The sequence below is a fragment of the Ursus arctos genome, unplaced genomic scaffold (genome assembly GCF_023065955.2).
Source record: "Ursus arctos isolate Adak ecotype North America unplaced genomic scaffold, UrsArc2.0 scaffold_9, whole genome shotgun sequence".
In the NCBI taxonomy this organism is placed as follows: Eukaryota; Metazoa; Chordata; class Mammalia; order Carnivora; family Ursidae; genus Ursus; species Ursus arctos.
The window spans coordinates 52,226,101-52,239,297 of NW_026623111.1; the positions used below are offsets into that span (position 1 = coordinate 52,226,101).

General features: G+C 36.5%; 1 protein-coding gene across 1 annotated transcript in view; it reads left to right on the forward strand.

The window, feature by feature from the left end:
• The window catches only part of STAP1 (signal transducing adaptor family member 1), a 32,223-nt gene extending 21,996 nt beyond the window's left edge, over positions 1 to 10,227 (forward strand). Inside the window, exons 6-9 of the mRNA XM_057309853.1 lie at positions 57 to 185; positions 5,622 to 5,691; positions 8,084 to 8,180; positions 9,627 to 10,227. Coding sequence (XP_057165836.1) covers positions 57 to 185; positions 5,622 to 5,691; positions 8,084 to 8,180; positions 9,627 to 9,676 — 346 coding nt within the window. The 3' untranslated portion in view covers positions 9,677 to 10,227. The remainder of the gene's footprint in view (positions 1 to 56; positions 186 to 5,621; positions 5,692 to 8,083; positions 8,181 to 9,626) is intronic.
• Positions 10,228 to 13,197: the final 2,970 nt, after the last annotated feature.

Here is a 13,197-nt window from a genome sequence, read left to right on the forward strand (position 1 = left end):
AGTAATGATCTTCATCACTTAAAAAAAAAATCCTGTTTTTTGTCTCACCTCTATAGATGTTTTTATACAGTGTCCCGGAAAGAAGCAACTGAGATGCTTGAGAAGAACCCTTCTTTGGGAAATATGATCCTGAGACCTGGTAGTGACAGTAAAAGCTACTCTATCACTATCCGGCAGGAGACAGAGTATGTTTAATTTAAAAAGTATGGAATCGTTAAAAGCATGGTATCACTTTAAAAAGCAAAGTCGCACAAGATCAGCACCTGCTATGTATTCTGTTGGGGCTAAAAATATAAACACAGAAGAAGAGGGAGAGAATGTTATAGAAGCACAGCCAAGGCTAATATTTGCAGTAGGGAAAAAGAATGGGCAAATTACTTTGATCCTGGGTATAGTTCTCTTATTCATTCATTCGTTTCACGTATCTTTATTGAACAAGTATTATGGGGCCAAGAAATATTCTAGATATTGAGAATGGAGTAGTGAACACAACAACATCTCTGGTTTAAGGAGTTTACATTCTTGTAAGGCAACATGGACTGTAAATAAATACATAACTAAAAAACATATATACAGTAATTAGGCCTATGGAAAAAAAATTAAATAGGATGAGGATGATGGGAACACTCAGAGTTGATGTATAGAGGAGGATTTTCTGATTGCTATTGTTGTTTTACTATAGAGTGGTCAGGGAAGGCCTACTTCATTAGCTAACGTTTAAGCAGGGCCCTGAAGGAAGTGAGGGAACAAACCAAGCCAATATCTGGGATAAGAGCATTCCAGGCGGCAAGTGCATATCCCCAGAGGCAGGAGAAGGCTGGGTTTGTTCAAAAACAAAAAGAGGCCTCTGTGATTGCAATGCAGTGAGCAAGCAAACAGTGGTAAATGAGATTCCAGAGGTTGGGGGGGGGGGGGAGACTGATCACTCTGAGCCCTACAGGTCACTGAGGGACAAGGTTACATACTCTGAATGACACAAGGGGACACTGGACTGTGAAGAACAAAGTGACATAATCTGACTTCTATAAAAAGGACCACTTGGAGCCTCTTGTCAAAGTTAAGAATTTCCTTCTGGTAAAATGGTTTACCTTTGATAAAGTCAGTAATACATGCAAAAGTTGATTTTTCCATGTAGCTAAGGTGGCTAGGTCTGCTAGGGTCCACTCCAGCTCTGAGTCTATGAAATCTTGCATTTCAATAAATAAGCACTCCAGGTTAGTTAACACTTTAACAAATGATAATGAAATTAAAATATAGGTTTTTGTTCTAAATGAAAATGTTCAATAATTATCTTTCATATAAAAGCATAACCAGAACTTTGATTCTTGAATTTGCTATTCTTCCTGGGGATAATATTCCATAAATTATTTTAGCTGTAACATATCTATCAATGAATCTATTTACCAGTCGGTCCACTATAAATATCAAAATTCTAAATATATTAAATATGAAGACGCTGATAGTGAATAAAGGCAGTAAAAAGAAAATAATTACAGTGAATCATGGTCCAACAAGCTTCATCACTTGCCAATTACTCCATATAAACAGAAACTTATCTTTATACATCAGCAGTGTGCCCTGAATAGATGACAAGAATGTTAGAGGTAGATCAGGTCCCGGTTCTATGTGTGAAGTGAGAGCTCTGTGTGTGATTGTGTGTGTGTGATTTTCCACAAAATGAATAAGTATGTCAACTTAACTTTCTTGTTGTTTCATTATTTTTTATTATAAAGGCTGACATTTGGAGTTAATGTATTTCAACTAATATGGTAGACTATCACAGATTACTCAATTTTAATTTACTTGATTTATAATTCAATTGGCTATTTTGAAACAAATCCAAAAGAAATAAAAATTGTGACTGCCATTACATATAAGTGAGCTTAGAAGAAACCCTGGGAGAAAAGTGAACTTTTCTGTAGAATCCATCCTGGTCAAGGAGCTTGTCCTTTTTCAGGGTTTAGGAAATTGCATTAAGTATGCCTTTAAAAATTAAGAGCGTATAAAACTGAAATAAAATCTATTTCTCAAATTTTGTTTTAAAAAGAAATTTAACAGCTGGAAAGCTAAATCACATAAGAGTGATTAGCTTTTTTTCCTTCATTTTATTCTTTTCTTGGTTGGATTGAGTGTTTGATCCATTAGCGTGTGAACCCTGCATTATTATTCTGTATGAAACGAACAAAGCCCCCGAGACCTCATGACTTTTAAAGACCGCATTTTTTCTGCACAATAGCAGCCTGATCTTTTTAAGATGGTCTAAATTAGCCCAGCTTTTGCACTGCATTTTCTGTAAACGTGAGCTATCAGAAATAACAGTGTTTTCTGCTGTAGATGTGGTTTGTGACCGAACGCAATGAGTTTCTATACTTAGGATATGAATTGAACATCACAGCGTTTACTTATATCTGTACTATATTTAAGCTATATTTAAAACTCCTAAGAAAGAGTCTGGCAAAGGAATTCATGTCAAACTTGTATAATTCTAATTTTAGTAAAGTCACTCCCAGTTTGAATTCATATAGAAATTCATGCTTTTGTACAGCTGATGGTCCCAAAAACATAACATTTCATAAAATTAGTCCTCCCCCCCCAAAAGTTCATATTTAGAAAGCAGAGTGAGGGGAATGGCCAGATTAGCCAGTTCTAACGCTAGGGCGGCCATGTGCTTATTTAGGCTTTGGGGAATAGTTTATGGTTGGAAATGGATAAGAAAAATTTTAACTGTTGTTGCACCAATTTTCCTTATGAGCCAGATATATCTGTGATGTTAGGGATTGTTACATGTGTTAATGTCTCCAAAGAGAACTTTTAGAAGGCCTAGGTTTCATACCTTCTGTTTAACAGAAAGGGTAGCCGTTGTAGAGAGTAGTAGAATGTTAGCCTGTTAGACTGTAGAGCTTAATGTAAAGACTTGGGCAAAAAATCTAGATGATTAGGAAGTACCTGAACACAGGCGGGTAACAACCCACAGAACCAATCCCTTCTCTTACAGGTTGTAGAAGAAATGTACAGCCATGCAAGTCTAGGTGTGTCTGGTAAAATACTAGCTGAAAAAGACAGGCTAGTTTACAGAGCAGTGCCTGAAAGTAAAATTACCTCCATCAGTTAACAAATCAGCTGTAGGAGGGAAGATTGTAGTTCTTGGGAAGAAGCAAAAGTCAGTCAGTGCCTAATTATCAGGTGATCCTCTCTCAATGTAAAATATCCCACTTTACCCAGCCCAGTGGAGTGTGAATTCACAAGACATTGAGCTATTCTTACAACAAACTTAGTGGTTTGGCTTTGTTTTCTTAAAATTGTTATGACTACATGGCAAGCTAGTAGTATATATACCTTGGAAAGCCATTAGCCAAGGAAACAGTAGAAAATACTGACCCCAAATTAATTCCTTTGCAAAAATGTTGGTGAGAAGCTAAAAACAAGTATTTATATCACATTTAAGGTCACACACTTGTTAAAAGACAGGTTACTTCTTTTTTGAGGACATAATCAGAAAACCTCAATATAGCAAATTTTATCAATCTCATTTTTTCCTCTATCTTCATTTCTTTGGAAAAACAAAACAAAATATGAAAGAAAAAGTCTAAAATGAGATTCAAAGCCTAAGCAACTTCAATGGAATTATTTTTCTACCTTACTTTCTGTTTCAGAATTTAGTCCTTTTAGTCAAAAGTTCCAAGAGACTCTTAATCTTTGCTACTTTTCCTCCCATAGCTTTGTCATGAATAATGATGATGATGATACAATAGTTGTTACTAACAACAATCATTGTCACCACTTCCAGGGTACCATTTGTGGGTGCTGTGTTGGGTGCTTGACAAGCATTTCCTTCAGGCACAGTAAAAACTGAGACTGTTTTTTCCATGTTTTACAAATGAAGCAGCTGAGCCTTGCAGAAACTACTAAGTTAAAATGATAAATTTAAAATGTAGTAAAAACAGTTATAATTTACTATGTATCTAAATGTGCAAGACACTGTACTAAGGACTTTTCAGACATTAATTCACAACAGCTCTATGAGGAATGGGATTACCATCTCCATTTTATAGATGAAGAAATAAAGCCTGAGAACTTGGACATAGAACCAGAATTTGAACCTAGATCTTTCTGGTTATAAAGATCATGCCCTTCAAGCTTTTTATCAGTCTTCCAAGGAATAATGACCACTTTATTCATAGGAATACAGGAATTCTAATTAGAATGGGTGAGAGTTTTCAAAAGTAACTATATATTTATAAAAAAGTCTTCTCATGTAGGGATAAAAATAAAGCCAGAGCCAAACACCCCAAAAGAAAGTACTTGTAAGATCTTTGTCCAAAAATGTTTCCTTCACCAGTCTGCTAATGATTCTTGAAAGATCAGTAATGAAGAATACTTTTTAATTTTTTTTAGGAGGGGAGAGGGTTAGTTAGGTTTTATCCCATGTTTTAAAAGTAAAGTTCTAGAATAAAATTCTGGAATAAAATTATTAGCTGTTTTCCAATGATATTCAATTGAGAGACTATTTGGATAGAGTGGTAGGTGAAGAAAAAGTCCCTTCAAAAGAAGTGTAGTTCAGTCCTAGAGGAATGTGACCCGGAAATGGAGAAATGGGTGATAAAAAAAAAAGAAGGGAGGCCCTGCCAACAAACTTAACCTGATAGACAGCTTTAGACCACTTCTGTAAATTGGACAGATGTTGAATTAGTTTCTCTTTTAAGCAAATGCCAGTGTAATAAATGCTTTTAACTTTTCAACTTTAGAAAGTTTTGGTCCTGACACTGTTGTCACATGAGTCAAAGGAATTCAAGGCAAACCTATGACTTCTGCTCTCAATATAAATTAATTGTAGCAAATAGCACTATAAGATGGGCTTGTAATATTTAAAACATTCAGTTTCATAAATATTGTGTGCCTAATGCTGGAAGACAAAGGTGAATAGATTGTGCTTCTTGTTCTTGAGGAATTCTAGTCAATAAAATACCACATGTTTAGGGTGGTAATAATTTAGAGTGCTATGTGACCACAGAAGAGGAAGACATTATGGTTCACCTACTGTGCTTACATTCTCATGGATCATTTTCCATATCTCTAAGTCAGCCCTGAAGTTAGCAGATATCCAAGGTGGTCTATGAGCTAGCAGGAAGAACAGCCATTCAGGGATTTCTGATGGGAATAGAGATATGAGGTAGAGTAGAAAGTAATTTGCTTTCAGTAATTCTTTCTACTTCCCTTTTAATCTAGAGAATAAAAAAAATCTGATTCGTATGTACCTACATAGGATTTTATAATGTTGCCTGCTTTGGAAATTACTGGCATTAAAAAATAATTTCTGCCTGAAAGATTTTCAGGTCTTGATTCCTTTTTTCCTGTTATCCAATCATCCTCTCAATGACTCAGGTTTTCTATATCCCTAATGTGTAACCCCTCCAAAAAGGTTTTTTTTTTTGTTATTTACCAGGGTAAGTAACAAAATAAAAAAAACCATCCCCCCCCGCTTTTTTTTTTTTTTTTTTTTGACTAACTGTGGGAATGGGGACATAGGTTTTACCATAGAGGAGATATTTTATACTCACTTTAGTTTGATTTGATCCAATAGTACATTCAAATGGAGATTAAACCCTTTTTTTTCATTTTAGCATGCCAAGAATCAAGCACTACAAAGTGATGAGTGTAGGAAAAAACTACACTATTGAACTGGAAACACCTGTGAGTAGCTATTTCCTTGTTTTTGATGAATTTTCTCCAGCTTTTTCCCAAATCTATCTCATAGAATTCAAAGAAAGGTGGAGCAGCAGATCCCTTGCCTAGAAACATAGTGCTGGTAAAAAACAGCCATGTGCAGGAGCCCCGAAAGTGGCAGATATCCAGGGTGAGAAGTGAGATACAAGAGCATGCGGATGAGGAGGCACAGAAAATAATCTGCTAACAATTCTTTCTACTTTTGTTTCTCTGCAATCTGATTTTATCAATACGATTATTTCAGGGAGGGAAATTTTTTTTGTTAAACATCTATTTTACATCCTCCAATGATATGTATTTCAATGTGCTTATTTTTAATGGGGAAAAAATTCTGTGAATGTCTAGTCCTCTAATACCCGTCACGCAGAAGTTCAGAAATCCCCCTCATAATAGCAACATAATCATGAAGAAATGGTTTCTTCCTGGTCTGCAACCCCTCTCCCATCCCAATCAACTTACCATGGGGCTAATGATATAATATCATAATCGCTAGGTCATGTATTAGGCAGAGAGCTAAATATCGTACATAGATCACTTAATTTAATCTTCACTATTACCCTTGGGGAATGACTATTATACTAGGGAATATAGCTGCGTGATCTTAGGCTGCAATGGTGGGAAGACTGGACCAAGGAAGTGATATCACATAAATGGAACTGATAAGTCTTGAAGATATTTATTTTAACATCTCTAAAATTGAACTCTTAGTGCCTCTGCCTCTCCAGGCCCATTGTGTTGATCAAATAGAGAAAGGGGCAGTATGGTTGAATTTTTAATGTTTATTTTTTTAAATTTTTATTTTTTTTAAGGATTATATTTGTCAGAGAGAGAGAGAGAGAAAGAGTGAGCATGCGCACAAGCAGGGGGAGTGGCAGGCAGAGGGAGCAGCAGGCTCCACTAAGGAGCCTGATATAGGGCTTGATCCCAGGACCCTGGGATCATGACCTGAGCTGAAGACAAACGCTCAACCGACTGAGCCACCCAGGCATCCCTGAATTTTTTGTTTAGACCTTCTTGGAATGCAGTAGTGGCCTTTGCCAAGAGGAGGGAAGCTGCTGATTCATACACCCCACTTCCATCTTTGCCATAAGTGCCTCCCAGAGCTTCTCAGCTCTCAAGTCCATGTCTCCTGGGGGATTTTCAAAATTTCTAATGAAGGAAACAAACAACTAGATTGCTGAAGGATAACCCAAATAACCAACTGACTGGAAGCAATGGTCAGGGAAGAAGAATGTGCCTCTATGACTGGTGAGCTGGGGCTTGTTTATCTGTAATTAGCCCGAATAGTCCCCAATGTAAGGAAAGCTAACAGTCTGGATTGTTCTTTCATCTTTCACACTCCCCTACCCTACCCCTCAACCAGGTTGCCATTTAATGAATTCTAGGGATATTCAGGTTTAACCTGATTTTACTTGTATAAAAATATTGGTTTGGGGGTGGCAACACATTTCAGCTACCCTTAGCCAAGTAAATTATCCTGTTACAGTGAGATATTAAAATGCTAAATTCTCTGGCTTTAAGGGTTCTTTGGTGTCAAACAGAAGAAACCAAATAACTAACTTAAGCAAAGGCAGATGTAAGAACATAGGAAGCACATAAAACAACTGGAATGCTGGAAGACCTCCAGAGACTAGGAAGCAGTCACTTGCACAGTTGACCCTTGAACAACACAGGTTGGAACAGCATGGGTCCACTTACATATGGATTTTTTTTTTTTTTTTGATAAATACAGAACGGTACTGCTAAATGTATTTTTCTTGTGATTTTCCTTAATAACATTTCCTTTCCCCTGGCTTTATTGTAAGAATACAGTATATAATATGTGTAACATACTAAATATGTGTTAATCAACTGATTATCGGTAAGACTTCTGATCAACAGTAGGCTATTAGTGTTTAATTCTGGGAGGAGTCAAAAGTTGTAACATGGATTTTTGAGTGCATGGGGGTTGGCATTCCTAACCCCTGTTGCTCAAGGGTCAACCATACTAAGAACCATCTGGTTAGGAATCTGCTATCCTTCCTTGTTCCTCAAGTTCCAACCTCAGGAAGGGAGCATTTTCTGGCCTAACCTGAGTCACATTCTCATGCAATAACTAGGGAAGAGCAGAGTACCCAATTCTTGTCCACCAAAATGTATCCCATGGGGAGGGGGAAATTTCACAACAGGGAATTAGATATTGTAACAGAAAAAAAATGCATGGGTAGGAAACATTGGCCATTCAGTACCTCATTGAAGTGTTGACATGTTTTACTAGAGATTAGGAAATTCACAGTAATCTTCATTAAATTTCACGAGCTTTCTTTTACTTTCTCTTCACATGGATGACGCTGAGCCTTCTCTCACTCTCTTCATACAGGTAACACTCCCAAACCTTTTCAGTGTCATTGATTATTTCATGAAGGAGACTCGAGGAAATTTACGACCATTTATATATTCAACTGATGTAACCCTTGGTATGTTCTTCACTTCGTTGCTGTATTAAGGAAAGCAAAACAAAACAACCCTCCCCCTGCCCTGTATATGATCTGTAATACCAACCAGGTAGGAATGTAGTTCAGCTTTTAAATTTATCTATTTGTAGTCATTTTGTCACTAACCCTGTGGCAATAAGGGAGTACCAATATATTCTGGTAGATGAGTACTGGCCCATTCTAGAGAAAGAAAAGCTGTAAGGCATGTATTATGACTACAAATTTCATCATCATTCTACTTGTGTGTGTGGTTTTTTTTAAAGATTTTTAATTTATTTGACAGAGAATAAGAAAGGGAGAGAGAGAGAGAATGAGCACAAGCAGGGGGAGTGGCAAGCAGAGGGGGAGGGAGAAGCAGGCTCCACTCTGAGCAGGAAGCCTGATGTGGAGCTCGATCCAGGACCCTAGGATCATGACCTGAGCCAAAGGCAGATGCTTAACTGACTGAGCTATCCAGGCGCCCCTCTACTTGGCTTTATCAAACAAGTTCAGAGATAAGATGAAAATCATATTCATATAGTCATGTAAACCAAACAGGATTTAAAAGTATGATCTGTCAACAACATCAGATGCTCTAGTCAGATTAAAATGGATGAAGATTAAGGAGAGACTATGGGAACTGGACATCAGGCAGTAGATGTCTTGAGAGAGAGGCTTATCCCACCATAAAGACAGAAGTCTGAATGTAAGATAACAAAATAAGTCCCTGTTCCTTCAGATTATGAGGTTAAACAACTTTGTTTGTCTACCTGCATCAGGGCATATCTGAAAAGTCTGATTAAATTTAAAAAGCCAGCTACTTTAAAAGCCCAAGGTTGAAAACATAGTTATGAATCTTGTGATGCCAAATAAAGAAATTCAGAGTCTGAAGGAACTTTACAGAAATTGTCTAGTACTGTGCATCACTCTATATAGGAATCACCTGCACACTCAGTACAGAAGACATCTCTAAGATGTGACCAATCAGCTTGTTTGAAAATTTCTAATGAAAATTTCTAAATCTCACTGGTTTCTGAGGCAGCACACTTCACTTTTGATCAGTGCTCATCTTAGAGAATTCTTCCTTAATAGTGAGTCTGAAATATTTCTTCCTTTAACTTCCAATTTCTGGTTTTGGAACAACTTAGGGTTTTAAAAAGCCCATCAAATACATAAAAGCAGCCACAATGCCCTTGTTCCCCCTTAGTCTCTGTCCTCTATAAGTTATTGGTTCTTTTAGCCCTCTTATCACATTTTTGACCTTTTCTATATACTAATTTCTGAACATCTCTCTTTAAATAGAACCATAAGGGATGAAGACATTACTACAGATATGGCCAGAATAATATATTACACAGGCTTAATGCAGGAAAACACCATTTATAGAAATCTATTAACTATTACTTAATATTATTAATATAAGAAGTAACTTTATTTTTTTTTTTTCAGAGACCAAAGGATTTCCTGTGACACCTCTAAAATTAAAAAAAAATGTTTAGGGTGACAGTGAATCTGATATAATTTGCTTCATGTCAGTTATCTAATGCTGTGTAACAAACCACCCCAAAACATGGTAGTTAAACCAACAACCATTTTATTTGCTCACAATTCTGTGCATTGGCAATTTGGATTGGATTCAGCTGGGCAGTTCCTCTGCTAGTCTCACTTGCTGTCACTTATACAACTGTAACCAGCTGATGCAGTGACCAGGGCTCTATGTTTCAAGTTGGCCTCATTCACACATCTGGTGCTGGTGGCCAGCTGGAGCTGGCTGAACCACTCTCCTCATGTACTCTCTAATACTTAAGAAGTTAGTGCAGGCTCTCTCACATGAGATCTCAGAGCCATTAAGAGGAGAAGGAAACCTCAAGTCCTTGGGCTAGAAATTGTTAATGTTAAGGATTAAGTATGGCCCTGTTGGAGCTTTTAGTATAGGAGAAACTGTGAATTGAATAAATAAATCCAAGTGTGATGTGTCTTATGTACAAGGGCTATACTTCTTTCTTTTTAAAAAATTTAACTTACATGCAATAAAATTCACTCTTTTTGGTATACAGTCCAATGTTTTGACAACCACCACCAGAATCAAGATACAGAAAGTTCCATCACCTCAAAAAAAATGCCCTGATGCTCTCTCTTTGTAGTTAACCCTTCTCACCACAATCCCTGGCAACTACTGATGTTTTCCATTCCTATGGTTTTACATTTTCCAAAATGTCATATAAATGCAATCACAGCATTGAAAACTTTCGAGGCTGATTATTTTCATTCGTCATAATGTCTAGATTCACACAAGTGTTCTTTTTTATTGCTGAATAGTATTTCACTGTAAGGAAGAACTAGTTTTGTTTTTTTTTTAAGATTTTATTTATTTATGTGACAGAGAGACAGCCAGCAAGAGAGGGAACACAGCAGGGGAGTGGGAGAGGAAGAAGCAGGCTCCCAGCGGAGGAGCCCGATGTGGGACTCGATCCCGGGACGCCCAACGACTGCGCTACCCAGGCGCCCCAAAGAACTAGTTTTTTTATCCATCCAACAATTAAAATGTATTCGGGTTGTTTCCAGTTTTTGGCAATTACTTACTGAACTATATTAATATTCATATGCAGATTTTTGTGTAAACATAAGTCTTCATTTCACTTGGGTAAAATATCTAGGAATGAGATTATTGGGTTATATGGAAAGAGTCCATCTAACTTTATAAGAAACTGCCAAACTCTCTTCACAAGCAGTTCTGCCTTTTTGCAAATCTGCCATTGATACTGAAGTTTTAGTTGCATCCTCACCAGCACTTGGTAGTGTCATTAATTTTTTTTTTTTAATTTTAAGTAAACTCTACACCACACATGCAGCTTGAACTCATGATCCTGAGATCAAGAGTTGCATGCTCTACCAACTGAGCCAGCCACACACCCACTGGTATTGTTACATTTTTAAAAAAGTTCCTCTAATAAGTGTGTAGTGGTGTCTCTGTGGTTTTAATATGCATTTCCCTAATGATTAATTTGAGCATCTTTTCATGTGTTATTTGACATTCACATTTCTACTTTGGTAAATATCGGTTTAAACCTTCTGCCCACATTTTTGTTGTTTTTGTTTTCTTATGGTTGAATTTTGATAATTCTGTGCATATTCTGAATATAAGTTATTTGCCAGATATAATTTGCAAATATTGTTTTTTCATTCTTTTAATAGTATCTTTTGCAAAGCATTAAGTTTTAAATTTTAATGAAGTAAAACTTATCAATTTTTTGCTTCTGTATATAGATTTTATTTTTGGTATTGTATCTGAGAACTCGTTGCCTAACCTAAGATCACAAAGATTTTTCTTCCTATGTTTTCTTCTAGAAGTGTCATAGTTTTATGTTTTACATTAGGTCTATGACCCATTTGAAATTAATTTTAAGGGCAGAATTCATTTTTTTTGCATTCAGGTATATAATTGTTGAGCACCATTAGTTGAAAAAAGATAATCTTTTCTTCATTTCAATAGCCTTTGTACCTTTCTAAAAAAAAATCAATTGACTGTATTTTTGTGGATCAATTTCCACTGATATATGTTCCTACTCTTTTGCCAATACCATGCTATCTTGATTACTGTAGCTTTATAGTAGTTCTTGAAATCAGAAGATATAAATCGAACTTTGCTCTTCTTTTCAAAATTGTTTGGACCAATCTAGTTTCTCTGCCTTTCAGTATGAGTTTTAGAATCAGAATGGGACTTATAGAAAAATCCTCCAGAGTTTTGATTTGGATTTTGTTGAAGCTTTAGATGAGTTCAGGGAGCACTGGTATCTTGACAATATTATCTTCCAATTCAGGAATAATATATCCTTCCAGTTATTTAGGTTTTTCTGATTTTACAGTTCTTTAGAGTTTTCAGCATACAGACCTGCACATGTTTTATTAGATCAATACTTAACTATTTAATTTTTTGGTGCTATTGTAAATGGTAGTTTTTAACATTTTGGATTCTAATTATTTATTGGTGATATATAGAAATATACTTTTTGTATATTGATCTTATAATTCCAAGATTCCATTTGCTAACTTTTTTTTAAAAAAGATTTTTATTTATTTATTTGACAGAGAAAGAGACAGCCAGCGAGAGAGGGAACACAAGCAGGGGAAGTGAGAGAGGAAGAAGCAGGCTTCCCGCTGAGAGGGGAGCCCGGTGTGGGGCTCAATCCCAAGTCCCTGGGGTCATGCCCTGAGCTGAAGGCAGATGCTTAACGACTGAACCACCCAGGCGCCCCATCCATTTGCTAGACTTCTATTCATTTCTAAAAGCTTTTCTTTTTTAGATTCCTTGTAATTTTTTTTTTTTTTAAAGATTTTGTCAGAGACACAGAGAGAGAGAGTGCACAAGTAGGGGGAGAGGCAAGCAGAGGGAGAAGCAGGCTCCCTGCTGAGCAAGAAGCCCAAAGTGGGACTGGACTCTATCCCAGGACCCTGGGATCATGACCTGAGTGGAAGGCAGATGCTTAAACCAACTGAGCCACCCAGGCATTCTTTGCTTCCAATTTTAAAGGACAAAATCATCTTTCACTAATAAGTATAATGTTGGCTGTAGGTTTTAAATGGATGATTTATCAGATTGAGAAAGTTTCCTTTTATTTTGTCTAGTTTTGGTATTAATGTAATGCTGCCATCAAAAAATGAGTTGGGAAGCATTCCTTCTTCTGTGGTCTGGAAAATATGTGTAGAATTGGTACTTTTTCTTACTTCAGTACTTGGTAGAATTTACCCAATGAGCCATATGGGCCTGATGATTTCTTTGCTGAAGGTTTTTAACTATAAATTCAATTTCTTTAATAGATGTAAGACAATTTGGGTTATCTATTTTTTCTTGAGTGAATTTTGGTAATTTCTTTTAATGAACTGGTTTATTTTTTTCTAAGTCCTTGAATTAGTCTTCTGGCCTAGGGCCTGGCACAGAGTGGAAGCTGATAGATATTGGTAGAATAGATAAATGAATAAGCAAGCATAACATTAGGGAAGGAGCGGGCGCCTGGGTAGC